The 27,409-nt window shown below is 39.1% G+C and overlaps 1 protein-coding gene across 6 annotated transcripts in view; it reads left to right on the forward strand.

The window, feature by feature from the left end:
• Positions 1–27,409, forward strand: part of kiaa0586 (KIAA0586 ortholog) — a 159,531-nt gene that overhangs the window by 63,259 nt on the left and 68,863 nt on the right. For all 6 annotated transcript variants that reach the window (XM_007251920.4, XM_022672971.2, XM_007251921.4 and 3 more), the window contains 6 exons: positions 5,377–5,449; positions 6,686–6,991; positions 8,060–8,228; positions 9,059–9,244; positions 17,916–18,106; positions 18,399–18,485. In XM_007251920.4, the coding sequence (XP_007251982.3) occupies positions 5,377–5,449; positions 6,686–6,991; positions 8,060–8,228; positions 9,059–9,244; positions 17,916–18,106; positions 18,399–18,485 (1,012 nt within the window). The remainder of the gene's footprint in view (positions 1–5,376; positions 5,450–6,685; positions 6,992–8,059; positions 8,229–9,058; positions 9,245–17,915; positions 18,107–18,398; positions 18,486–27,409) is intronic.

A 27,409-nucleotide genomic window follows, 5' to 3' on the forward strand; every position in this document is an offset into this window, starting at 1 on the left:
TCAGCTCTGCTGCTAACATGTGAGCATGAAAACACAAACATGCTGATTAATGCGGCCGACGCTCCCTGCCGTAATGGCTTTGAACTTTTCCTCCGCTGAAAGGTCGCAGGGATGGAGGAGCCAGCCGCCGCCCGCTCTCTCACTCGTCCCCGCTCTCGTCTTGGCGGGTTCCGCCCCGCTGTCCTCCGCGCTGCAGGAGAGGTGAGAAGTGCTTCTCGTCATGCCTTACGCGCCCGGCTTGATGGATTCATTCATTTGGGTTTCTGACATTGCAAAACGAGGCTGAAGTAGGATTTTATCCCTGCCATCCATTTCACTGAATTATTAATGAAGCCATTTGCAAAACCTGAAAGTTCTCAACCTTTTCTTCATTACGCTTCATGACTAAAAAGTTGTAGCCCACCTCTCTCTGGAGCAAAAATTGAGCACGATCCAAGTTTGAATTACTTTGTAATTATGGCAATCACCTGTGTTGAAAATCACATGAAGCTTACTGCATAATTCAGCAGCCTTGGCTTTGGTTTGGAGGCACTGCTCGTACTGTAGGGGTGAGGAACTGAGGGCTGAAGGTTAGCTTGGTGATTTTCCTGCTTTAGCATGACTACTAAATGGAAAATTTATGGAAAAAAGATTTGTTCATGCAGTGTTCCTTTGAACTCCTTATCATTGGATTTTAGATTTCAGCAACCCTGAGTTCAGAATTCAAGATGGTTGCTCTGAACATCAACAGTAGTAAAATCAGTAGCATCAACAAAAATAAATAAAATAAATTAATAAATGAATAAAATAAATTTTCCAAATTTGTTGTGCATAGTTTAATACCAGTATACCATGCCTTTTGTGTCCGCAGCAGAGTTCTTTACATTTCATATAGATCAGTTTATGAATTAACACATTATTACAAATATAGAGAAATGTTAGCCTTCATTTTGTTTCAATTGTTTTTGTACTTATATATATATATATATATATATATATATATATATATATATATATATATATATATATATATATATATATATATATATGTGTGTGTGTGTGTGTGTGTGTGTGTGTGTGTGTGTGTTTCCTTGTCCACAGTCCTGCCTTATTGAATTAAATTATTATTTTAAGTTAAGAAGAGTTTAAATAACACATTCCTTTTTAAATTTAGTTTCTTAACATTTTTTTCAAAATGCATTTAAATTTTTTATTTAGCTATTTTCGTGCAAATATTAACCTTTTAAATGTGTCCAAGAATTCCCTGGGATAACCGCCCCTTTAAGAAAGTAACCATTAATATCAGTAACATCACAACCTTCATACGGTTTTATCTTTAAGGGGCTGCATGTTCATTCATTAATAATATTAAATTTATATAATATTCCTCATATTGTCTACACATTTGTTGTGGTCACATTTATGTGTTAAGGTAGTTCAAAATAATTCCAGAAAATAAAATGAACCATTTAAAATGTTTGCAACTTAAGGTGAATTATGTTTTTATGAAATTCAATTTTTCTTTAAAATTGTCCACACTGTAATTGTGCAGCTTGCCATAACTTGGTGGGAAAATGCATTACAGGACACGTAATACTCATGTGGAAAGTTCGAAGTGGCACCTGGTTCAACCCGCAGATTAAAGAACTCTCTGATTATTCCATTATCCCTTTGTCTCTTGAGTTAACTCTTCCTCTAAGAGCACTTGCTGCTTTTATTCCTGTGGCAATAATTACAGTTATTGACCAGATCTGCTGTTGACCTCACAACTGGTGGTCCATCTTCAGCTGCTGAGTGTCAGAAGTTTCACTTTTCTAAACCGCTTCATCAAAGTCATTCATTCTCAACTCAACTTTACTCTCCAGCACAGATCTAATGACACTTTCACAGCTGTTGTTCTTTCCTATATAATCTAGCCTTGTTTCATAATCTGAAATCGTAACATATAAAGCACCGCTAGGCCTGTCACAGTCATTTTTGATTCGATGGTATATTGTCTCAGAGATTATTGCAATACACAATATTATTGTCATTTTAAGACCATTTTTTGTCACTGGTATAAAGTTAATATAATAGCCTAGTAATGTAATTACAATTTTTAAAACAGCAATAAAGAGCAAAAAAAGTTTTCAATATTAAGAATATTAATTGATTAGTTACTATTAATTAATTACTAAAGAAATAAAATAAAACCACTGTTTTTAAACAAAGTTGGCATATTTGATCATTGATGTTATTGGGCTCTCTTTGCTCTCTCTGTGCCAAACAATAGTCATAATTGAGGTTATAAAAATTTATGTCTAAGCCTGTCTCCACTTATCATACAATATGGGTACATCATTTTCTATCATTTTTGCTGACTTCAAAATTGTGTATTATATTTTTCTTAGCAAGAAGAGGCAATTATTGGGAATAATAAACCAACACAAAGTGTTTAAAACATAACTTTTTTATTTAGCTTTATTTATTTAGGATATTTATTCTTATTCTCATTATTAAAAAGAATGTTATCTGTAAATAGATTCATTATGCTGTTTAATTTTAACTATATCAGTGGCACAATATAGCCTTAAAATAACAATAATATTGTTTAGCTCAGTTAATTCTGGGACAATATATAGACTAGACAAAAAGCGTTATTTTAATAGGCCTAGTTGTTTCGATATAGATTATATGTTAAGCTCAATAACCACCAAAACACAGCACAGGGATTAGTGATGTACAGTTATAATCATTAATTTCAGTGTATTTACTGTGTATTTCAGGTATCATAATCAGTGTCTATCATTGAAAAAGACTGCTAGCATAGTTAGCAAATGGTTCTAAAAGCAATTATCTGGTTTAGAAGTCTAAGAATGCTGTTACTCCAGATCATTATTGTCCTCCACCCCTCATTCTATTCTTCATCTTTGAGAGAAGAATGTGAAAGCACAGTTGCGCGGAAAACTCTTCATAGCTCATTTTCCACCTCTTATTTCTCCCATCCCAATCTGAGGAGCTCAAATATTCGGCATAATAAGAGCTTCAAATGGCCTCAGCTGGAACATGGTGATGTAAAAGGCGGGCAGCCTTTAGGGGTTAATTGAAGGTCATTTCTAGCGTTCGGATCAATTGTGCTCCATTTGGAATCACGAGTGTCTTCAAGCATCATCTGATTAGGCGAATCCATCACGCTGCAGACACTTGACAAGACGCGGAGGATCGCTGCGGCACACAGACAGCTCTTTGATGGGGAGCCAGAATCTTTTAACAAAAGTGTGTGTTTTTGTGGGTGTGTGCATGGGTGTATATGTGGATATGTGTGGAGGGCTTGTTGTGTGACATGGAGTGGGAGGCTGAATGTGAATAGAGCACTATTTTTGGAAGAAGAGATGGGGGGGGATCAATGAACATCCATTTTCCATGGCCAGCTGAGCAAGAGAGCGGGTGGGTGGGGATTTACGAGTGTGTGTTTGTACGCTGCCCATTACGTTTAGGGACCTGCAGCTTTACAAAATGTTTTTAATGCAAATAAATGTGTTCTTTATAATGAATTCAGCTTTTTAGGATAAACAGGTTGTGTAGGGTGAATTGGTGTGAAATGCTCTGTTCTTGAGAAACATCATGAAAAGATTTATTACAAGTTATTTGATTAACTGCCTGATGCTGAATATATTGGGGCTGCATGATATTGCAGAAAAAAATGCAATTTATATTGCAATATTACTTTTTTTTTTTTGCCAAACTTAACAGAAGTCAGTGATCCCACATGCCATGATATTAATAATACACACAGTGTATCCAAAATGTGTTCAGAATAAAATAGATTAAATTTGTTTTATATGATCTGCCTCTGGTTACAAGTCATGGAATATTAGAAGTTTTTTTAAATATACAAAAATGTTAGATTTGTAATAAACAGCAAAACAAAAAGTCAGTAGCATTAGTGATATGTTTGTTTTAATTTGACATACCACCTGATATAGCATGGCTTGTGATTATTGTGCATGTGCACATTGCAGTGTAAATATGGAGAAGATATGTTGTGCAGTCATTCACTATGTTGTCTATAGTTGTTTTATGATGCAGATATTTTCTAAAATACGTGTGGAGACATTGTACAGCCTTATGCAAAGGTTCCCATTCATATTTCAACAAGGGGTTGGGCTCCTTATTAAAAAGCATATAAATGTATCATGTATCATGTAGACATGTAAACCCTTAAGATACCCAAATTTGTTCCGAGCACAACATTGTATTTGACTTTTGCGACAGTGAGCAAACTCAAAGTACAAAAAAGACATGGGTTTCCAGACTTTTGGTGGCCTGTGTAAGCGTGTGTGTGCTTGCAAACATATAAGTAAGTGTACTGCTGTAGTTTGATGGTGGATAATGGAGGCTCTGTGCTCTGATGTGTGCTCTATGGCCAGCTGTTTGTTTCTTCAGTCTGGCACACAGGCTGAATGTGTCTGCTCTGCCCAGAAACAGCCCTTCTCACCTGGCGACCAAATGAAAGATGCTCTGATCCAATGGTGGGCTTCCCTAGCCACATTGGAGAGTGTGTATGAGTGTGTTTCTCGCTGTGCATGTGTGAGTCGTCCCCCCTGTGCCACGGCACAGACCCAATTCTTCTTACAAACACACACACACACACACACTCACACACTCCCAATTCCAGCCCACTTGTTCCCTCCTGTGTTAAGTGTTCCAACCCCTGAAGCACATGCAGAAACAGAAAGAAGGAAAACGAGGAAGAACGAGGGAGCGAGCGAGAGTGTAAAAGAGGAAAGAGAACACTTCATGCTGGCTGGCTGCTGGCGTGGTCTCCTCCGCACGCAGAGTGAGTGGGAGAGAGCGGCATTTGGATGGAGTGTGTCACTCTCTCCCCCTCCGTCTCCGTGATTTATTCACTGCAATAAGTGATGCAGAGACAGGCTAACAGGCCAGCAAACAGCAGGGCATTAGCATAATGTGTGCTGTAAAGGGGTTGCTAGAGCATCCTGGGTGTCTCTAAAAGATATATGGCACATTTAGATTAGCTCTGCCTGCAGATATCACTCCTCATTGTGATTAATGCATTATTGTCATCTGCAGCTCTCGTGAACTGAATGAATGAAGGAGCTAATTGGCTGCACTATGTGTGTGTTGTGTTTATGCCCAAAGTAACTGGTTTTCACAACTTGCCCCTGGCCCCTTTTACAGAAAAGCAAGAAAGCAGAAAAAAAGACAAAAGCCTGTCCAGAGTGGCGCAACGCTGGCTTGATGAATGTTCACCTAGCCAAGACAATCGTTCTGCTGAGAATGATTTTTTTTTTTACCTGAATGCTGTGTTTTAGTGGAGAAATAAAGCAGTGTGAGTGAGGATTTGTGAGAGTTGCCTCTGAATGCTGAAGGCCTGGCCTGTGTTCTGCCCTGCAGGGATGCCAGCGAGGAGCTGAGAATAAAGAAGACTGTTGATGCCTGGATAAACACACTGAGCAAGGATATACAGGTGAAGCTCAGCTCACACATAACATCTACAGCCCAGCCTATTAATCATTTAACACCGCGTACACACAACCACACAATCCCAATGCCCCTAGAAATAATATCTGATGTTTTGAATTATTGAAGCATGATGGATACAGTTGATCATTTTTTGGATAAAATGGAATTTTATATTTAAAACCTGCACTTTGCCACAAAGAGCAGCAGAGATTTCAGCCATTTGACTCAGTTAATACTACTGTTTATTTTATGTATCTTATAAACTGCTATTTATTTATATATTTTCATGTATGATATTGGTTTTAATTATAAAACCTACGCCGTTTTCTATTCTACTAGGAGTGTTCAGATGTGATTTTTTTTATACTGTACAGTTACAGTTACAGTGTATTATGTCTGTGCAGGTTTCTTTGTTAATAAAATGCTTATATGTCAAGGTATTTCTGATTACAATGGCTTTCTATCAGCACTGTTAAGAAATGTGTAGTAATGCGACTAATGTCTAACATACATTGAGTGTACAACTTTAAAGCACAAATTGTGATCTTTAATTTAGTACTATATAATTTATATTAGTGGGACTGTATTTATATAGCATGTACTATATATACTAGTTCTAGAGTACTAGATACATTTATCATTTTTTATGTATGTGTGTGTTTACCACTGAGCAATTAAACAGCAAATCAAAACTCAGATAGTATTGCGCTCACACATTTTTTTTTTTTTTTTTTACCTATGCCCATTTCAGTAATAAAAAAAGCAAAAGTGATGTTTTGTCAAATACAGCATCACATAAGTAAATAATAATAAGAAGAAACACATAAATTCATCCCTTTAAGTTTGTTATATTTAGGATTGAAAGATATGACCAAAATCCCTATCATATAATATTTATTTATTTCATTCGATACAATGTAATGCTAATATCTCACACATAAACAATATAAAAGCAGCTTAAAAATTGCAAGAAATTCCATTAAAGATGACTGTATCTACAAACCTCCAATTCATGCAATGTGACCAGTAATGAATGTCATTTATTGATTTCTGATATTGAAATATCAGAAATACATTATATCAAAATAATATCATATATACGTATATATAAATTACATTGAATGATGTTAAGTACCGTAGATCAGTTATTTTTCAGCACCTGTAAAATTTTCTTTTTAAGCTGTCACTTCTTGCTGCACTGTGTAATAAAGCTCTGCTGTTTTGTCTCCTCATATATCAGAATGAACTTGTGCACCCCGGCTCTGCTGCTCAGTCCAAGGGTGTGGAGAGAATCAGCGGGGCAGCAGCGGGCAGCACTGTGCAGCGAGACCAGAGCAGTAGGAGCAGGAACACCCCTGGCACCGGGAGAGGGAGCGTAAAGATTGGAAGAGGGGGGAAAAGAGCCACTGCAGTTGCAGCAGCAGCAACAGCAACAGAAGTAGCTAGAAGAAGACAACAGGGCAGAGCAGAGGCAGTGAGCACACAGCCGTCCAACCAGCACCTCAGCTCCTCTCTCAGAAACTCAGCTGAGGAGCATCCACAAGCGGTGAGCGTGTTGGCCTTTACACTCTCAGACATTCTCAGTGCAATGAGCTCTCACTTACTTGCTTTGTGAGTGATTCATAGTCACCTGATTTCACTAATGAGCTCTCTTAACTAACAAAGAAGGGAGCCTAATTAGTGAAATCATGTGTAGTGATGCTTGGTTAAACAAATACCAGTAGACACTGCAGCCCTCCGTGGAGCATATTGCCCAGAAAGTGTGTCATAATGCATTCAGCACAGTCTGTCATTGAAACGCACTGGTTCCACTGGGAGCAGTGGAACATTATAGGTTAACAGTGTAGGAGAGCAGTGCAAGTGGGGGCATTGTCGCTTTTCTCTGCAAAGATCACCTATCATTCATTCTTAATCTGAGCACGGTTTGGCGTTTGGGTTCCTCGTCTCTTTGTTGCGATTTACTTGTCTGTGCGTGTGTGTGTGTATGTGCTTTACTTATCGACACATCCAGACAGCAACACAGAGGCTAAACTCGCAACACTGTGTAATCTGCCCATCTGGATGCAAACACAGCACCTCAGGACCCTGCCCTGTCTCTGCTGTGCTTTAAGTAAATGAGGTGTTCTCAGCGCCCATATGTTGCCTCCCACATCGATTTGCTATAAATAAGAGTGAGCAGACAAGAGACAGTGCTGCTTATCTGTGTTTGGCCTGAGCCTGCTCCATACTAATGGCTGCACATGTTTCCTGGTGTCGGTATAAAACACAACCAGCCTAGCAACATCTCCCATGAGACTGAGCGGTTGCCACGTAAGGTGCGAGGTCATTTTATTGCCCGACAGAAAACACCATTACGTGCGAGTGCTGACAGCCAGGCTAAACAACAGACTACATAACAATAGGAAGCGGAGAGCGATTTGGATGTTGACACTAAAGGCACTAAAGGCTTGACATACGATGATGTTTTAAATTGTTTTGCATGTTGCTTCCTGCTTATGCTCCCCTGATACTCTCGGTACACAGAAGCACATTTAATATGCCTCTTCTGATGTGCTTTTACACTAATGGCTGACGGCTTTGTGGGGTTGAGCTTGTGTTGCTTCTTCTCTCTCAGTCGGTGGTGCCGCAGTCTGAGGATGATGAGGCGTACCTGGCGAAGATTTATGGGAAGGCTCTGTATGAGGGCCATCGACGCACACTGAAGAAAGGTCCCTATCTCCGCTTCAGTTCCCCCAGTCCGAAATCCAAAGGTCACCGTCCTAAAGTGATCGAGAGTGTGAAAGGTAAGGAGCAGAGTCGTCAAGTAACAAAGCACAAATACATTGTTAACTTACTTAAATAAAATGTTCGTTGTCTATACTTTACTTTAGTGGAAAACCTCCAGTAAGGACATCCTTAAGCAGACATCCTAGTAGCCAAGTATGATGATGATCTGTGGCAGAGAATCAAGAAAATTTAAGCGAAAAGCTTCTTTAATAAATTTGCAATGTAATAAAATGCATTTATATTAAATGGACATAGGCCTGGACAATAATTCGATATCGGTATTTATCGCGATAAGAAATGTTTCAATAACGGTGATATCAGTTTTGTGGTATATCGATATGTATTAGAATCACGGACAGGCGTTTTTTACTGACGTCAGCTCGCCCCAGAGCTCAACACATTCAGCCCCCGTAGCTGGGCTACGTCAGTGCGTGATGACGTAACCACACAGGCACGTAGCCAAATAGGCTAGGCTAGGCAAGGCTACATTAAAATGGCTAGGCTCGGGTCCGCTTCGCTACTCAGCACATATGTCTCGCGCTGGAGCCAAACAGAGCCGGGACGAGCGGATCCAAGGCTAAGGTAGACTCGATTCGGTCGGCCCCGGATCCTCGAGGCCGGCCGCGGGTCCGCTCGCTCGGCCGCGGGTCCTCGAGGCCTGCTCGCTCGGCCGTGGGTCCGCTCGCTCATGGCAAATGCCATGAAAGACAGACATGATGAGTAAAGCAGTGCAATTAAGTTGTCAGAATGTCTGTTCGTAAATACCTCCTCTCTGTTCCTCTTTTTTTTATAACACACATTATTTCCTTCTCACTTTTTTTTTCCATTCCTAATTCTTTTGTTGTAGGCGTGAAGATGAAATCCTCCAAGACGCAGACCAGCATGTCTGGAGCTCAGGATCCGTCATCTTTGCTGCAGCCTGCAGTCCCTGGGACACAGTACCTATTCAGTCCCAGCGGTCCTGTTCAGCAGCAGCAGCAGCAACCTGGCTGCTCTGTGCCGGGCTTCCTCATCCCCATGGCTATTCCTCTGGGTAAGCACCAGTTTCTACTCTACCCCAGAGCCTTTCCACAGCAGCTTCTTTAACTTTGACCATATGCTTTCTGAGGAGGTGAAGGACAAGTTAACGGAATGCTGATGGTGATTCCACTGGCCTGCAGCTCCAGTCACATTACTGTGTCAATTAAAGAATGTCCCTAAAGGTGCTACAGAAGGTTCTTTGAACAGTGCCAGAGAAGAACCACTTTTGATTCCATAGAGAACCAGTTTGGTAATAAAGATGTGTGAGTGTAAAGAACCTTTTAAAGGCTTTAAAAACCCTTTCTTGATGGAAAGACTCAAAGGTGTATCACTTGTTGCACCTTTTTTATTTTTCTTTTACATTTTTTATTAGGTTAAGGCCTTCTGATATTGACCTCTTCCACACATATACAGAGAGTTTTGTCTGTATTTTGGGTTTCTGTCCACATCAAAGTACCATTATTGCCCACTGAATGTATTTATGTGCACTTCATAATCTGATTATAACTAAAATTTTCCTCTTTTAAAGGTGTCTTTCTGCTTAAATCCATTTTTTCTTGTTCTTTGTGAAAAACGATAGGTCTCTTTGAGATATATATGCATGCTGCACATGAAACTGCTCCTCAACCGCCATTGTCTGCAGTAGCTAGTAAAAGAAAACATTCCGAAAAACGAGTTAATTAGGAAAAGCACCCATGTCTACGTCAACCCGTTAATTAGTATTTATGGCCCGCCCACTTTGGCTCCACCAGTAAATTTTTACTTTCTGGACCTGTACTACACACCTCTGTGTGTTTACATAGGTTTACATAGGATCTCCGGTGGATTTCACGTTTTACAAAGACTCTAATACTAGGTCAGTAGCTGAACTGCAGTTAGCAGGTCATTACACTTTACAATGCTGTAAAGTAACATGCAACATTGCAAAGACTGATATTAGTATAAAAATGTCACTATTTTTAAAGAGTGGCATAACCAAGTTCTTAGGTTTAGGGGCAAACACTTCAATCACACAGGGATAGATTGGTTTGAATAGTTTTTTTCCTTTAATAAATTAAATTATCATTGAAAAAGTGCTCTTTGTCTGAAATTAAAGTTTGTTTGATAATCGAAAAAATATCAGCATGACAAAAAAGCAAAAACAACAGAAATCTGTAGGGGGCAAATACTTTTTTTACGACACTGTATATAATTTAGTATTTGTAATGTTGTGACTTAAATAGTACACTGCATAGGTAGTGGTGTGTAATTAGTGATTGTACCTCTATGTTTTCTTCTCTGTCTTCTTAGTTTTTAGGACTCTCTTTATGAGGTAGTTTTTATATGCTTTTACAGGTTTTTTTTGTCTCTGTGTGGATGGAAATATTTTAACATAGTTTTAGATACATGTGGACAGGGCTTTAGCATTGTTATGATTTAACATTCAAAGCAAGGCCTTGTTGCTTCTTAATGAAAGCAGTGATTTCAGCTGCCTGCAGAATGCAGTGACACTATGGACTCTGTCCATGTTGCAATAAAGTAGCACCAGCTTGACCCAGACAGCACCCTGCCACCATAAAGCCGCCCTTCCTATGGCTGACACTGAGCACACGGCCGCATTAAAGAATGGACTTAATTAGACAGACATTTTAGCTGTGTGAGTTTAGCTCTTAATTATGGCTGAGTCTTTGCTCCTCTAAAGCCTCCCTCCCTCTGTTGGGCTATTTTAATCACTTCACTGTCAGGGACTTTAATGCCCTCTATTCCACTCTCATTTCCCCAGTTCAAATCACCAACAGCTACGTCTTACAACCGACCTTGTACTGACACAGGCATTTGCGCTTATTAGCCAGGCCATCCTTGTGTATGAAAGCTTGGAAATCTGCTTTACAAACCAGAGTTGGAGCACTTTCTGCAAATAGCCTTTTAAAAACATTTGCAAACAGCATTGCCATTACTTTAAAGTATTGATCCATTTTTTTCTAGTTTCAGTGACCGTGGCCTTTACAGGGATGCTTGAAAATGCTTAAAATTTTTATATCTGCATTCTATTTTGTATTTTTAAGCAAGTTCTGAACATTGATAAGGAGAACCAAATCAAAAACGTGACACAAACATATCAGACTTTTCCTTGTTTGAATTTAGGGTCGGGACATTGACTTGGCTATTGCAAGATATTTAACTTTATTCTTATTTAACCTTTATTTCGTAGAACAACATGGATGCTTAAGGTTGTCTTTCTGCGTGACCCATGGTCTCTTTAGATTCAGCTCACAGACAAATATCCTGACACTTTTCTTCATAATCTTCTGGGGAAGATTTCATTGTTTTGTCATTGATGAAAAGCAATTCTGGCACAGATACATGATACTACCACCATGTTTCACAAATGGGATAAGGTTTTCATGCTGAAATGCAGTGTTTTCTCTAAACATAAAGTTTTAGCCTCATCTGCTCACAAAAATACTGTTTCGGTATCGTTCTGGTATGTCCATGTGATTCTTAGTAAACTGCAGATGTTTAGTGTTCCTCTATTTGTAAACTCAGGTACATTAACAAATTGAGAGTGGCCAAAGAGTCTAAAAGTGGAGAGAGTGCGCATTTCGAGAGCAGAAAAGCGGTCCATCGAGTCTAAAAGCGAAGAGGATGCACATTTCTAGCGCAGAAAAACGGGGCAAAGAGTCTAAAAGCGGAGAGAGTGCGCATTTCTAGCGCAGAAAAACGGGGCAAAGAGACGGAAAGCGGAGAGGGTGCGCATTTCTAGCAGAAAAAAACGGCCCAAAGAGTCTAAAAGTTGCTGTAATTAAGAAGTTTAATATTAAGAGACATCATGAAATTAAACATCACTTTGAAAAATCTTAGTTTACACAACACTGTCAAAGATAAAGATAGTAAGTCAAGTAAAATGGTGTGTAAATGAAAAAAAGTATTAATTAAAGTGGTATATTTTATTATTTGTTTTATTACAGAGTGTGGCCCGTGACTTCAAATATATTGCTCCTTCTGGCCCCCAACAAAAAAGTTTGGACACCCCTGTTTTAGACTGTTACACGCTTTTTATTGGTCAACAACTACTGGGAAAAGTATTTATGGTCTTGAATTTTCTTTATTTCTATATTCTAAAAAAGTGACTGAGAATTGGTGGGTCCACAAACTTTTAAACACTACTTTAGGTTTAGGAACTGCACTTTACTTCAGTTCCAACTAAATTAAAACAATATGTAATTTCTGTACTGGTCTAAAAATATTGATTAAACATGCTTTTTTTCAACAGGTCTAAACAATTTGCTAAAAATCTTTGCTAATCCCTCAGTATACAGCAACTGTAACGTGGTGGTAATTTAGTGCTCCGAATACAACACAGTATCAGAAATTGAATTGGATGCCACAGAGTGAAATAAGGTTGTTGGAACAGTGGGAGGCCATTTTCTCTGTTATTGCCTGGCAGCAGAGCTGACCTCTGAACAAAACCTCCTCTAATCGCATCTGCAATGCAGTGCCCGTCATCATAAGAGAGTGAGAGAGAGAGAGACACTTTCTGCTCTGGTCTGAGGAACAAGTTTCTCTCATTTAGCATGAGCACGAGTCACTCGTCCTTCCCCAGACGGATTATTGTAGAAGACATGTTTAAAAGGAGAAATGGCTGCTGTGTGTGTGTGTGTGTGTGTGTGTGTTAAATGGGCATACTGTGCTATATATGGAGACAGTAGTGTGGTTAGGTAGATGAGAAACAGGTGGTCCTGTGTTTAGATTCCTCTTAAATATTTCTTTGCAGCTGTGCTTTTTAGCTAAATGAAATGTATGAAAGATTAAGGTGTAATGTTTTCAAATGTACACCAGGATTCAGTTTATTTTTGTAATTTATTGTTAGAATAAATTGCAATAAATCGGCAGTTTAATGTTTTAGCATCATCCTCACAATGTTTGCATTGCAGGACATGCAGTGTTACATTACACATGTTTAATTAAATGTCACAGTGTATTGGCTGCTTGATAGAAAATAACATTTTTGTACTGTTCTCATTTCATGACTTCTATAAGAAGCAGTAAATATCTGCCCAGTGTCATTTATTTTACACCAACCATAAATACGCATAATGCCTTATTAATTTGGTGAAATATTGGATCATTGACTTCTGGTGAAAATTCCTAATTTTGTAATATCACAGTACGTATATTTTAAAAGTAAACAATATTGCAGTATATATTTTCCAACTCTAATTCTCTAAACATAACGCTTTAGCCTCATCTGGCCAAACATTGTTCCAGTATCCTTCTGGCTTTTCTGATCTTTTCTTGATTGACTACTCCTGGGGAGGAATAATTTTCTCAGGATTTTCTAAGAACAGCAGGACTTTAGATTTGTGGCCTTATTAAAATTAGTGAAATATTGGTTCAATGACTTCTGGTCAAAAAATAAATTTATAAATAAATTGTAATACTACAGTTTATATCTTAATAGTAAACAATATTGCAATTTTACCCAATATTTTGCATTCCAAATATTTTGCAAAGATTAAAAAATGAATTCCAAATTAACAATTGAAAGTTAATATAGATTTTCCACAACATACCAAATTGTCACAAATCTGAGGGCACACAGCCGAGTGAATGGTCTTAGGGGTGTTTTCAACTGTTTTTTTCCCCACATCTGTTTTCTGTTTTCAATTAGTGATAATCTTAAATGCACATAAAAATAGCTATATTGGCCATGGTGCACTGGATAGGCAAAGAACAGAAATTCAACACATTAGACACAACTTGAATACCATCTTCTTTTGGAGATACAATTTTTACCATTTTTAAATACCTTGTTGTATGGTATTGCTATTATGCTGCTCACACCTAATATTTTACCTAATATTTAGCTTTATTTTAGATTAAAAACAAGCCTACATATATTACATACAGTGTGTAGCAATGTTTCACAATGCTAATTGGTGGGCATACTTTTCCCTGACTTGTTAGAAACACTAGCCTTATCTCTAAAGTGCATAAAACATGACTTGGCTGTTGATACATTTTGGGGCAATTGGAAAATTGTTTATATTGGATTTTTTTTTTTTTTTACCAAACTCTTCTCTTTAAGTGAAATAGTTTTATAGTGTATGCAACTTACTTAAGCTTCCCAGACTCGTTGCTGAAGCTGAAGTCGTCTGTGAGATCTTCTTATCCACTCCTGCAGAGAGAGGAGGGATATCAGGATATCTGTTCTAATACCCCACATCTGCAGAGGACACTTACAGCATATCAGGCTTGTTACCAATCTGGCTGAAGTTTCAGGCTGGAAGTTTCCTCGGGTGGTTTAATCACATGCCACTTCAGACACTTCAGAGTGGTCTGCTCACTTCAGCCGTGGTGGCCGTCCTATTTCACATCACATTGTGCCTGAGTGTGTGTGTGTGTGTGTCTGAGAGAAGCCCTGGTGGAAAGTTCCAGGCTCGTTAATAACTTTGCAGACTGTGCTGCAGTGTATGTAGTGTGGCTGCGAGTGAGAGGGGAGCAGGTTTGGCCTGGCCCTCTTGTGCCTCTTGGTGACACTCTGTAGGGCTGGAGCTTAGAGCTGCCCTATTTTCCTGGCTCGGCGGCTCCCCGGAGAGGACAGTGGGATTGGCAGAGCCCCCCAGGGAAGCACAGAGAGGCTTTCATCTGCAGCAGCTGTTCAGGCAGGCACATCCGCAAAGTGCCCCGAGTTTCAGACGCCGGCCAAGTATGGCAGGCAGCTCCCTGCAAATCTGCTTATGAAGTTCCGCATGGCAGATCCGAGAGTGTTCCCGTCAAGCCGGCCTCTACTGATTGGAGCTTTCCTACAGTGTGATTGGGGTCTGATTGTGCGTTTGCAGCGCCACGTTTCAAAATGTGATGATCAGTAAAATTCCACAGAATGATTGCTTGGATTTGATCACAGCTGCATGCAAACTTGCATATATTTGGTGATCTTATTTTGCATTTTGTGTAAATGCTTATAGGTGTTTCTTGCACTGTGTTCATTCAAACCATTTTCAAAGCTCTCCTCATCCTCAAGATTATAATGTGTATTTATGTAATTGATAATTGATTTAATTGATCAAATCTGTGCAAAAAATGGATTGTGGGAGTCTAAGAAATCTAGCTCAATAGATCAAATACTTTCTATAATAAATAAAAAATAAAATCTGTCAGTTGTTCTTTATATTGTGTTCAGTTTTTTGATGAATGAGTCAATAAGAATGCTTTAAAATAAATTGTAATATAATCTTTTAAGAGGGGTTTTCCTCACCTGTAAAGTAAAGTGGTATGCACTGGTATTTAATGAGAAATTAACGAGAAGTGAAGACACAGAAGTCAAGCTGAATAAACCAAGTAAGCATACAGGCTATACTTAATTGCAGTCAGACAGCCTTAAACAAGGAGAAAGTGTGAACTATTGCAAGCCTAATGTACCGGCCTGTAGCCCAGAATCTGCAGGAACAGAGCATCAGCTCATGGCACAGCTGGAGTTCTGATCTGAATAGACAGTAACACTGTTCTTATTGTCAGTAGTGCAGGTATTCCGATTCCTCATTGCTTGCATTGTTTCTTGTGCATTATGTGTCTGGTTTGTTTTCAGCAGTTCATAATGGCTTTTAATAAATGCAGTTGCTATGTTTCTGTCCATTTCGATTTTATCCCCCCCCCTTTCTCCCCACCACTCAGGAGATACGGGAATGCAAATGAGTTCTCTTCCCTCTTAATGTTTTCTTTACTGGCGCTTCTACAACTTCTACAGCCCACGTGTTTTCCATCAGAAATATTTGCGCATTCCAGATGAGTCAGAGCCTCTTGCTCCTGAGCCACCGTTTGGATGCCCTTCAGCCAAATTATGGAAATCATAAAGCTACTCTGTGTTTTGCCCGGCTCCATGCAGAGAGCTGGAAAAACAGATTGCTGAGCCTACAGATTTATGCAAATGTGCGTCTCCTCGTTGGCCGTTAATATGGTGCGGCCGAGCGAACGTGTGACCGCTAACCTATGGAGAGGAGAGCCAGAAATTCGAAATCCGACCCGTTGTGCCAACGCACCCTGGCTGAACCTCTTTGTCTCCATGTCCCCCCCCCTTACTGAACAGATGCCAGTCATGCAGCTGGGCAGGACTCCCAGCCTGGCAGATGTGTATGAATGTACATGTGTGTATATATGTTGGATCTGAAACAGCGTGTGTGAATCGTGTGGATGTCCTTTATGACCTCTGTGAGGTAAAGTAACGGCAAGGTGTGTGTGTGTGTGAGCTCCAGCTGTTGCAGGGGAAAGGCTGTGTTTAATATCCTGTTCACGTGAGAGCACCTCTCGCTGCGTGTAAATGGCGCTATGATGCTATCTCATTCGTGTCACGGGGGAGAGGTTTCAGCACCGCTTCAGGGAGGGTTTGTATCAGGAACACGCTCATATTGGAGGAGCACTTCCACAAAGAGAGTCCACTGGCGTATTCTGCGGAAGAGTCTGGAAAAATGGGTCTCGCTGCAGTGGTGTAGGAAGAGAAAAATTGATTGTCGTTGTGATTAGCAAAGCCCTGTCTTCCTTTCATGGCTTTGTTTATCGCATAGTTCATGTATCATACTGGCTGGGTCATATCGCTTTACCGTGTCTGAGCTAGAGGCCTGTTTGAGCTGGATTTGATTTATTAATTTAAAGAGCCCCTAAAATGCAAGTCTATTTTTTAAGAGTTTAATTCATGGAAGTGATGTACCATGAGCTTTAAACATTGGTGTGTCCAGGTGTGTCTTGTTTCCCCCAAAAATCTAGATGAATCAAATCAGGGTTGGAAAACTGGTCACTTCCAATACTGTTAATAAAGGTCTTGGCTTGTTCTGTTCACGCCCCAATATTAATATCCTCAATATTTGCATGTGGCCAGCCCACTAAAGAAAACCATAGTCAAAGTTGGCAAAGCTGAGTAGAGACAAACAGTGTAGGTACCTTGCAGTGGAAAAATGCCAAAAGTCACAGCAAGAGAAAGAAGAATTTCTCAACTGTACACTTTTATCACAAATATTTGATTAACACCATTGATAAATATCAAACTTGATGTGTCAGTGCTTTGGGTTGCTGCATAAACCAAGTGTTATTACCACAGCTTTTCCTTTGTGTGTGTCTACAGAAGGTATGCTTGAACCCAACGACAAGGCAAAAGCTGTGGTGAGCACTGTGCTAAATATCTGTGCTAGATTACAAGCTATTAAAAGTCGATGCTGGCTTTTACCATGCCTTTTCTTCTGTGTCCATCGAAAACAATCCTGGAAGATTTGTCGTACAGTTCATGCTGGTTGACCGACTTGGTTTTTCTGGTAATGCTTGTCAACCACCTTAGTGATGCTCGTCAAACAACTTGTTTCTGCTGGTCTTTGTGGTGCTGCGCATTCTGGTCAAACAATCACAGTCAAGCTTGATTATACTGGTTGTCTTGCTTGATCTGATTGATCATCTTGAAGAGCAACTAAACCACTGATCTTCAACAGCTTATAAGAGCCTTCTCTAGTCCAGCCAATAATAAAGAGCCTCTCACAAGCCCTCCCTCCATAAAAGGAATATCAGTGCGTTTCATTCTGAGGTGTAACAACAGTGCTGTAAATTGGCTTGTTAAACACAATCAGAGATTTTTATTTTTTTTCGTTTACACAAAAGACAACAAATTAAAATTCTAGCCACTTTTAATAATTACATGTTATTCTCTTGTGCTCACTCTGTAGGTAAGCCCAAAGTTGACGGCCAGGCGCCTTTGCCTTCAAGAGTCATCATCAGTGACAAGCCGGCCACTGTGATCACCTCCTTCACTCCCGCCGTCACCCCTACAGTGGTTCCTTCTGTCCGTAAGCCCAACACAGTGCTGCTGGAAGTGCAGTCTGAGCAGAGGAGACCTACTCCACAGCTCCAGATACAGGTAGGAGAAGGTCTGCAGCTGGGTTGTCCTGGCAACCTGACCCACAGCGGTGTGCCTCTATTGCTACACTGAAGATGGGTGAGCGTTTAAAGAGGATAACATTATCACGCTTTCCAGACTGAATGAGTCTGAGACATTTGTGCTCGGTGATGATGTTTATTCAGTGTTACGTAGCATGCCGCCTCTGCTAATTTAATCTCTCTAATGGGTTTGTGTCTGATGGAGGGAGCACATGCTCTTTCTATTGTTTCCTCTGCAGTATTGTTAAAGGACACTCTTTCTCTGGATTCAGGTTCAGCCCAGTGTGAACATTGAGAGTGTTACTGCCCCGAGTCCTGACCTCTCTCCTCCTCTTCACATCGCTCCTCCAGACATTCAGGTGGGAACTGTAATTAGCTACAAAAAAAAGAAGCTGTCTTTATGTGTTTATTCTAATAAAGCTTTAAAAAAATCCCAGAACTCCCAACTAAAATTAATTTCCAAATGAATAGGCAGAGAGGCACACATGAATAAAGCCTGGACTGAAATAATTGCGGTGACTTTTTTAACCTTTTGTCCATAGCAGTGATGCAATAAAAACTTATTCTAGTGTTGTTTGATCCCTACTGGAGCAGGAACTCCACTCTGCAAATTATTGATGCACCGAAGTTTTTCACAGGTTTTACAATATATATATATTATTATACAGCTAATATATGTCTTGAGAGAGTATCTATTAAAGTACAATTAAACAGTGCTTATTGAACATTTGATTTAACAGTTTAACATCCCAGCAAACATTAAGTAATTTACCAACGAAGCACAATACATATATTTTAGTGGTGCTGTTCTGATCATGAATTTCTTTCAGCAGTGCTATTCTAGTCACATATGTAAGCTAATATCTAGCTACGTCAGCAGTGAATGTTTAACCATAAATGTACCTTACTAATGCTATTCTCATCATACCTTTACTTTTTAACAGCATTGCAATTTTAGTCATAAATTTACTTCAGTATTGCTACTCAAGTCACATGTGAATGAAATGTACAAAGATAAAAGGACGTCCCCTAGCCCTGGAAAACAGACAGTATGAGAAAAGATAGGAAACTAAGTAAAAAGAGACCAAGCATTATTACCTTATCTCGGCTCTTGCTGCTGATACCCAATGCCACCAGGGTGCCGGGATTGTGGGTGAGAGGAGTGTGTGCCTGCTGCTGAAAAAATCCTAACATTAGAGGCAAACACTGCAAAATGACTTCAAATAAATTAGTCATTTGTTCATTAAATGTAATTATTCAGTCTTTTCACTTTTTTGGTTGAATATGAAAAGTAAATTTTCATTTGACAAATATTTGGTAATTTTTTAATGCAAATGCAAACATAGCCAAAGTTTAAAGTAGTACCTACAGTACTTGATCGGAAGAGCTTTGAAAATGAGTCATGAGCAGCACTAAACTCTCTTGTCTGTGTTCTCTGCTTGTGCTGAGGTGGGTGTGTATGAGGATGAGCGAAACTGCTATTTTCAGGTCTTCATGGATCATCAGTCTATGGACAGCAGCATTTTGAAAGCTGTGTTTTTTTAAGCTCAGAGATATGATATAAGGATATAAGGTGTATTCAGTTCATAGAAAAATGTAATGGAACCCTCTATCCATCAAAAACCTTCAATGCACAATCACTGCCTACCCCCTTTGGGAACACTCTCCATTCAGATTGTTTTGATCCTATAATCTGCTCCATATTCAGGTCCATCAACCTGCAGTCATTAGGGTGGATTTGTGAGTTTGTGTGTTAGTAAATTATCCAAGCCCTTATCTTACACTGTCCCTGTGGAATCTGTACTGGATCAGTGTATAGAAGTGTTTCTCTGTTCCTGAGATCTGTGCATGTAGCTGCAGTGGAGACCTGAGTGAATAAAAGCTGCTTTAGAACTGTGACCGTGGCGCAGTGGCGGTCACACAGAGGATCTTCTGTAACATGAGAGCTAATGTAATGTTTCTGCTGCTTCATAGAGTGATCATTCTGACATGACCAGCACAGTTTCTGTGGTGTGTATTTGTAGTGCGAGTGCTCAGTACAGCCAGAAAGGCCATTACATTTCTCATATAGCAGATGGCCTTGGCTCCAATTAGTGACACTAGATGGATAGACGTTTAGCCATTACATTTGGCCAAGGTCCATGCAGCAGGCCTTTCAATAAAGCACTATTTCCCCACCCCCTTCCCTCTAAAACCTTCAAGTTTGCATCTCTTACTGACTTACTGTTAAATATAAAGCACATTTATATGCAGTCTTATCACCAGCTCCTTGTTTCTACGGCTCTAAAATCAGTTTCTCTGATTTTGCTATTTATAGGTATATGTTAGGGTAAAATAAATATTGTTGTTTTATTCTATAAACTACAGACAACATTTCTCCCAAATTCCAAATAAAAATATTGTCATTTAGAGCATTTATTTGCAGAAAATGAGAAATGGCTGAAATAACAAAAAGAAATATGCAGAGCTTTCAGACTTCAAATAATGCAAAGAAAACAAGTTCATATTCATAAAGATGTAAGAGTTCAGAAAACAATATTTGGGGGAATAACCCTGGTTTTCACAAGTTTCATGCATCTTGGCATGTTCTCCTCCACCAGTCTAACACACTGCTTTTGGATAACGTTATGCTCCTGGTGCAAAAATTCAAGCAGTTCAGCTTGGTTTGATGGCCTGTGATCATCCATCTTCCTTTTGATTATATTCCAGAGGTTTTCAATTTGGTAAAATAAAAGAAACTCATCATTTTTAAGTGGTCTTTTATTTTTTCCAGAGCTGTATATTTACTGTCTATTTACAGTGGCTGAAATGTATTTTATTCAGATGTTATAAGTGCTAGACCAACAAAAAGTAGCACGTATTTGGGAAGTGAAACACAAATGATAAATAGTTTTTTATTTTTTATTTTAATAAAATAAAAATCTGAAAAGTGTGACATGCAAAAGTATTCAGCCCCCCTATATCAACACTTTGTAGAGCCTCCTTATGCTACAACTTTAGCTGCAAATCTTTTGAGTTATGTCTTTTTTGAGATTTCTGCTCATTCCTGTTTGCGACACAGCTCAAGCTCAGCGAGGTTGGATGTACAGCATCTGTGAACAGCAATTTTCATGTCTTGCCACAAAAGCTCAATAAGATTTAGGTCAGGACTTTGACTGGGCCATTTTTAACACATGAATACTCTTTGATCTAAACCCTTCCACTGTTGCTCTGGCTGTATGTTTAGGGTCATTGTCTTGCTGGAAGGTTATTCAAGCCACTGTGTTTTAACTCTACTGGACATATATGAGTGTTTTGTAGTGTGTTTTGTAGGAATATCATCAGAGGACCACATAGGACCTTTACAAAGCATGTATTACTGTATTTGGATGGTGGGTCAGTCTCAGCACTGCAGGGTCACTGACAAGGTGGTGGTGTGTTAGTGTTAGCTTAGTGCTACACAGCACAGCTGTGTCTGATCCACTTACACACTAACACACGATCACCACGTCAGTGTCACTGCAGTGCTGAGAAAGACACGCCACCAAAATACAGTTATACTTGCTTTGTGGGGTCCTGACCATTGTAGAACAGAGTAAAAGGAGAATAATACAGTAGAATCAGAGAATCAGATGCAGTTTTTTATTAAGTCTCCTAAAATAAAAATGGAGTATAAAAACAAGAAGGCGGTCTAAATATTTTGATATAACTGTGTGTGTGTGGATACATATATACATTCTTCCAGCACTCAGCCGCTCATGCTCCTGTAATCTCAGCCCCCCGCTGTTCACATCCGGTTGCTAGGCAACATGTGCTGCTTGAAGGAGGAGGTGTGGGTTGGATGATTGGGAACGAGAGCGAGCGCAGAGAGTATGAAGCAGCATCTTAGTCTGCTGCAGTCACATCACTGCTGTAAAATCAGCTCCGCTCTGCAAATGCTTACATGACTGAAAACCTTTTACAGCAGTGCTTAATTATAAGAGGTTTGAATGAATCACATGCATAATAATATGGCAAGAATATAACATCTCCACAATGCTTTATCATTTTTACAATATTTTGACAGTGTTATTTAGGTAGCACAGTGTTTATTTAGTTGGTACTGATAGAAAATATATAGAAATTCCACATTTATACATACTTAGAGTAACATGTAGAGTACCATTTTAAAATGAGTATATGCACTGATTTATATTTAACAGGATATTTTACTTATGCTGTCTTTATAACAAAGCCTGCAGTGTGCTGACAATGTCCATAGTATGCCTTAAAAAAGGCATGTTCTGGTGTAATATTATGTATATTATCGTGCTAACATTAGCAATTTATAGTATGTTGATATAGTGTTTGATTTTTGACCACAAATTTCTTTTTTTTTTTAATATACAATTTTATTTCTATTTTTTTCTATTATTTACTACCCAGTTTACACAGCCAATTACCCAACCCTCTCATTAGGACTCTCTCTATCACTAGTTATGCCCCAACACCAGGAGGGTGAAGACTAACACACGCCTTCTCCGATACATGTGAAGTCAGCCACCGCCTCTTTTCAAACTGCTGCTGATGCAGTATTGCCGGGTAGCCAGCGCGCTCAGAGGAAAACGCAGCAACTTGTTTATGAAACATCAGCTCACAGACGCTTTGTGCTGATCAACATCATCCTTTGGAGTGATGTGGGGAGAGATAGCCATCTACCCACCCAGAGAGAACAAGGCCAATTGTGCTCTCTCTCAGGGCTCTGGTAGCAGATGGCAAGCTACATGAACAAGATTCGAACCAGCGATTTCCTAAACATAGTGGCAGCGCTTAGGCTGCACTTAGGTAGCACTTTCCACTCTTATCCTTTTACTTACAAATATTACTTAGCATGATTCAAATCATAAATTGTCATAGATTTAGAACACGCTAAAATGTGACAGTATACTCTGGCATGCAGAATGTTATAGGGCAGGCATTATTACCTTGTCCCATGACTTTTGCTATGTGCCAATGAAGCTGAAGAGGGCTGCATTGATTTGTGAAATATGTGTGTGGGGCATCCTGGTTGCCACAATGGCGAATGTTTAACCTGACTAACAAGAGAACACCTCACAACATATACAGGAGTGGGCATTCCCAAGCTGCACCCTGAGGTAACAATTTTCATCAATTTACATACTGCTTTCCAATTACTTTGCATATTGGAACGTGTACAATGTGAAAATTAGAAAATACATTATGGATAATAGGCTCTCAAATAGTTGAAATAGCTAATGCAGCTCCAGTGTCTGATTAATAGGTGTTAAAAAGACCTGGCATCAATCGACAACCCATTTCCACACGGTCACATCACCAGTCATCCATCATATTGTTGTCTTATTGTTGGATTAAACTATGACTAGATTCATTGGTCAATTTTCTTCACTCAATAATCAAGAATTTGTTTCAAAATATATTGAGAGTAATGATATTTAGAACAAATAAGAATACTAATATCATGAATAAAACATTGTGAACTGAGGGTATCGTTACACCCCTATAAAATAGTGATAATTATGTGGCAGCTTTTGTACTAAGTTTGAATTTGAGTCTTTTAAATTGGGTTAAATCACTGTTTTTTTTTTTTTCTAAAAGCAGGAGAATCATTGTGGTAGCCTTGTAAGGATAGTCCAGAGGTTTCACCCCAGCTGAAGAAAGATAAGTACCAGGATCTGATTGATGAGGCACTATCCGAAGAAAGGTATTGAGACCTATTCCCTATTGAATCTGGCTGCCGTGGTTTCCCAGCAACAGCAGTGCGCTATTTTCTACAGAATTTGGGTTTGGAACCCAAACAGCTGTGTGAAGCCGCTAGGGAAATGCCACGGCAGGGAAGGCTAGCTCTAGAACCGTGCTGCAGGTGAAGGCTCAATCAGTCTTCGCTGCTCCACTCAGACGAGGTGTACAGGTTTGCTTGTGATGCTGAGAAATCTGCCAAAGATTGTGAGGGTTGCTGATGCAAAGGCCCTGATTATTTTTGAGGTAATAACAAGGCAAAGGTCCTGACCATTACACAAGCAGCACAGTGCATTACACAGAGGAGAACTCAGCACTGTCTTTGCCCTTTATCTTAGTCACTGTGTCATTCAGTACTATGCCTTTTCAGTTCTCATCTGTGAATCAGTCAAATTTCAAATTGAAAACATCTGTAATATAATCAAGAGGAAGATGAATGATAACAGCTATCAAATCATGCAGATCTGCTTGAATGTTTGCACCAGGAGTGGCATAAAGTTATCCAAAAGCAGTGTGTAAGACTGGTGGAGGAGAACATGCCAAGATGCATGAAACTGTTATTAAAAATGAGGGTTATTCCACCAAATACTGATTTCTGAACTCTGAACTTTATGAATATTTCTCATTTTCTGCAAATAAATGCTCTAAATAACAATGTTTTTATTTGGAATTTGGGAGAAATGTTGTCTGTAGTTTATAGAATAAAACAACAATGTTAATTTTACTCAAACATATACCTATAAATAGCAAAACAAGAGAAACCGTCTCTTAATTTTTTCCAGAGCTGTGTGTTGACTGTTTTGAGTCATTTTGTCTGAGGTAAGCATAATTTTCAGCATATTATATGAAGTTTCATAGGTTTTGATCAATGAAATTATGTAAATGTGTACAAAATACACTTTAATGTACATGTGGAGAGTATATGTCTGTGTAGTGTGACTGGATAGCAGCTGGATTTAGCAGCTTCCCCTTAGTAGTCTGTAGCAGGTGTATATATTTAAAAATCTGGGGAAAAAAATACTAATCGTTTTTATTTTAGAGAATATTGGAGAATATAAAACATAAATTCTATTTTATTGATTAATTAAATGAAGGGTTAAGTAGCTCCTGCAGTTTTAGCAAAGCATCCTTGATGATTGATTACTATTCTTTATCTTTTGGCTGTAAAGAAATCATAAAATAGGTCATCGGAAAGATATGAAGCACTAGACCACAGTGGAAATAGTAGAGAGAATGTGTCTATGTCTGTGTGTGTTTGTGTGAGAGTGTGTGTGTGTGTGTGTGTGTGTGTGTGTGTGTGTTTCACCCAGTTGTGCTGTTAGCAGGCTTGGCTAGCGGAGACAGTGTCAGTCTGAACCTCAGCCCAACCCTGAGGAGACATACTGCTCTGCCAAGGGCACACTTACAGCATGGCTGCTGCCCTCATTCCTCTCTCTCTTTCTCGTTCTCTCTTTTTGCATCAAGCTGCTGTTCATGACTCATCAGCCTGGCAGTCTTTGACCTCACAAACTCTCATATACAGAGACTCTCTTACACACATACACACACACACAGTCATGGTTAGAAACAAGCTTTGATTCTAGTTCATGCTTTCAGTCCAAAAAACCTCCCTAACCCCCCCACCTCACCCCCAGCCCCTCCGCTGTGGCCTGTGCTCTGTTGGTCAGAGGGAATTGAATATGACCACACCTCAATAAGCAAGCCAAGATGACACACACACACTCACACACACACACAGAGTGCACTGAAAAATAGATGAGTGTGTCCTCAGAGGCTTGTCCGTGAGCGCAGAGCTTGGCACTCTGTTTTTCAGAACGCAGACGCAGAAACACACACACACATGCTGGAGTAGAATTTATTTCAGACGCAGCTCTCGCGCACCATGCGCCATATTGGCCTTGGATGGAGAGCTGATTCATGAAACAGCAAATTTATATTGACTGTATCTTATTATCTGGTATTATATCATTTAGATATTATCCTTAGACAAATATATGATGATTGTTTGTGTGCGTGAAAAAAAAAGAGAAAAAAAGAGAGAGAGAACGACAATATTGTGCACACCTTGGTTATTCTTTCTTCAGTAGTAGTAGTAAACCAGCTGCTTACTGTTTCAGTGGTGTGCGTGCAGGCGTGAGTGTGGATGTGTGTGTGTGTGTTGTGTGTTTGTGCGTGAGTGTGTGTGAGGGGAATAGTAATGAATAGTGTAACTCCTGGGTCCACTGCAGCAGGCTGCCTCTGCTCACTGCTCCGCAGTGCTGTCTGTTTCTGCAGCACACACTCAGTCCCGCTACACACACACACATTCGACATGCTTTTTCTTTGTCTGTGAAGCACATTGCTTTGTCGCACAACGTTGCGGGAGTATTGTTTTTAATAGAAAAACATTGTGTTATTGTTACAGTGATGGTGTAGCATCATGTTTGACAGTCCAGTCATTGTAAGTATTGATAATTATCGCCAAAAAATTTTGTCATTTACGTGAAAAATGTCAATTTCATAAAAGAGCTTATTGATATTTATTAGAACGGTGTATCAAAGTCTTATAGGATAGTACTGAACCAAGAATGTGTCAAGAACGCTTTGATAAGATAAAGGGTAGAAAAGCACATTATATCCTTTTAAAATTGGAATCACAATATGAGCATCCACAATACTTACTTCACAGGACATGTAGTGTCAATTTTGTGCAATTTATATCACATTTAAACATTTTTTTGTTTGTTTTCCTTCACAAATCCACCAAAAGCGGATTATATTTGTCCAATATACTTTATTTTGATCAATTTGTTTAATAAACCGAGTGCATTATGAACATCAGGACATCGATTAAAATCTGGTTAATGAAACTGACATTAATAAATACATAATTCCTGGTATTCGCTTATTTTTGAAGTTTTATCCTCTTTAGTAGAACAGATGCCGTAAAGTATTATAGAAAATTATCTTGTGATATTTCGAGCATTGCCGAATCATAGTATTATCAGTTATATCCTTGTAATTGTTGATTCCCACCCCTAAAACTAGGACAGATCCTACCTTGGCTATATACTCTAGGTTGTGAAAGACAGCAATCATGTGTCCTGCAGATGTCTTAAGAACTGTATGTGCGTTTGTACACTGAACAGAACAGTATGTTAATGGTCACTGTTTGCATCACTCATGGAAAACATTTGAATTGCATGGAGAGTTCACGTTAAGTATTTGCTATTAGTGTAAATATGGTAATTTCACAATCACACACAAACCTTAAATTAAAAGCTGTTAGATTAATATGGTACTGTTGGAACTGTAGTGGTTTAGAAGTATTGCTACAGGAACTGTTGTCTTGCTTGGCACCTTTTAAGAGGTTGTTGGGGTGGGAGTTGGTTTCAATATTGGTAATCAGTATTGGCAGAAACTTAAAGATCTGGTATTGTTATTGGTATCACAAAGGAATAAGTAATATTGGTGCATTCATACTTTTGTATATTTGTTATCTTCTTCAACACCAAGAAACAATAATTGTGTCTGTATCTGGTGAGTAAAGATTCTTATACTAGCAATC

This window comes from Astyanax mexicanus, chromosome 14 (assembly GCF_023375975.1).
Source record: "Astyanax mexicanus isolate ESR-SI-001 chromosome 14, AstMex3_surface, whole genome shotgun sequence".
Taxonomy (NCBI): Eukaryota; Metazoa; Chordata; class Actinopteri; order Characiformes; family Acestrorhamphidae; genus Astyanax; species Astyanax mexicanus.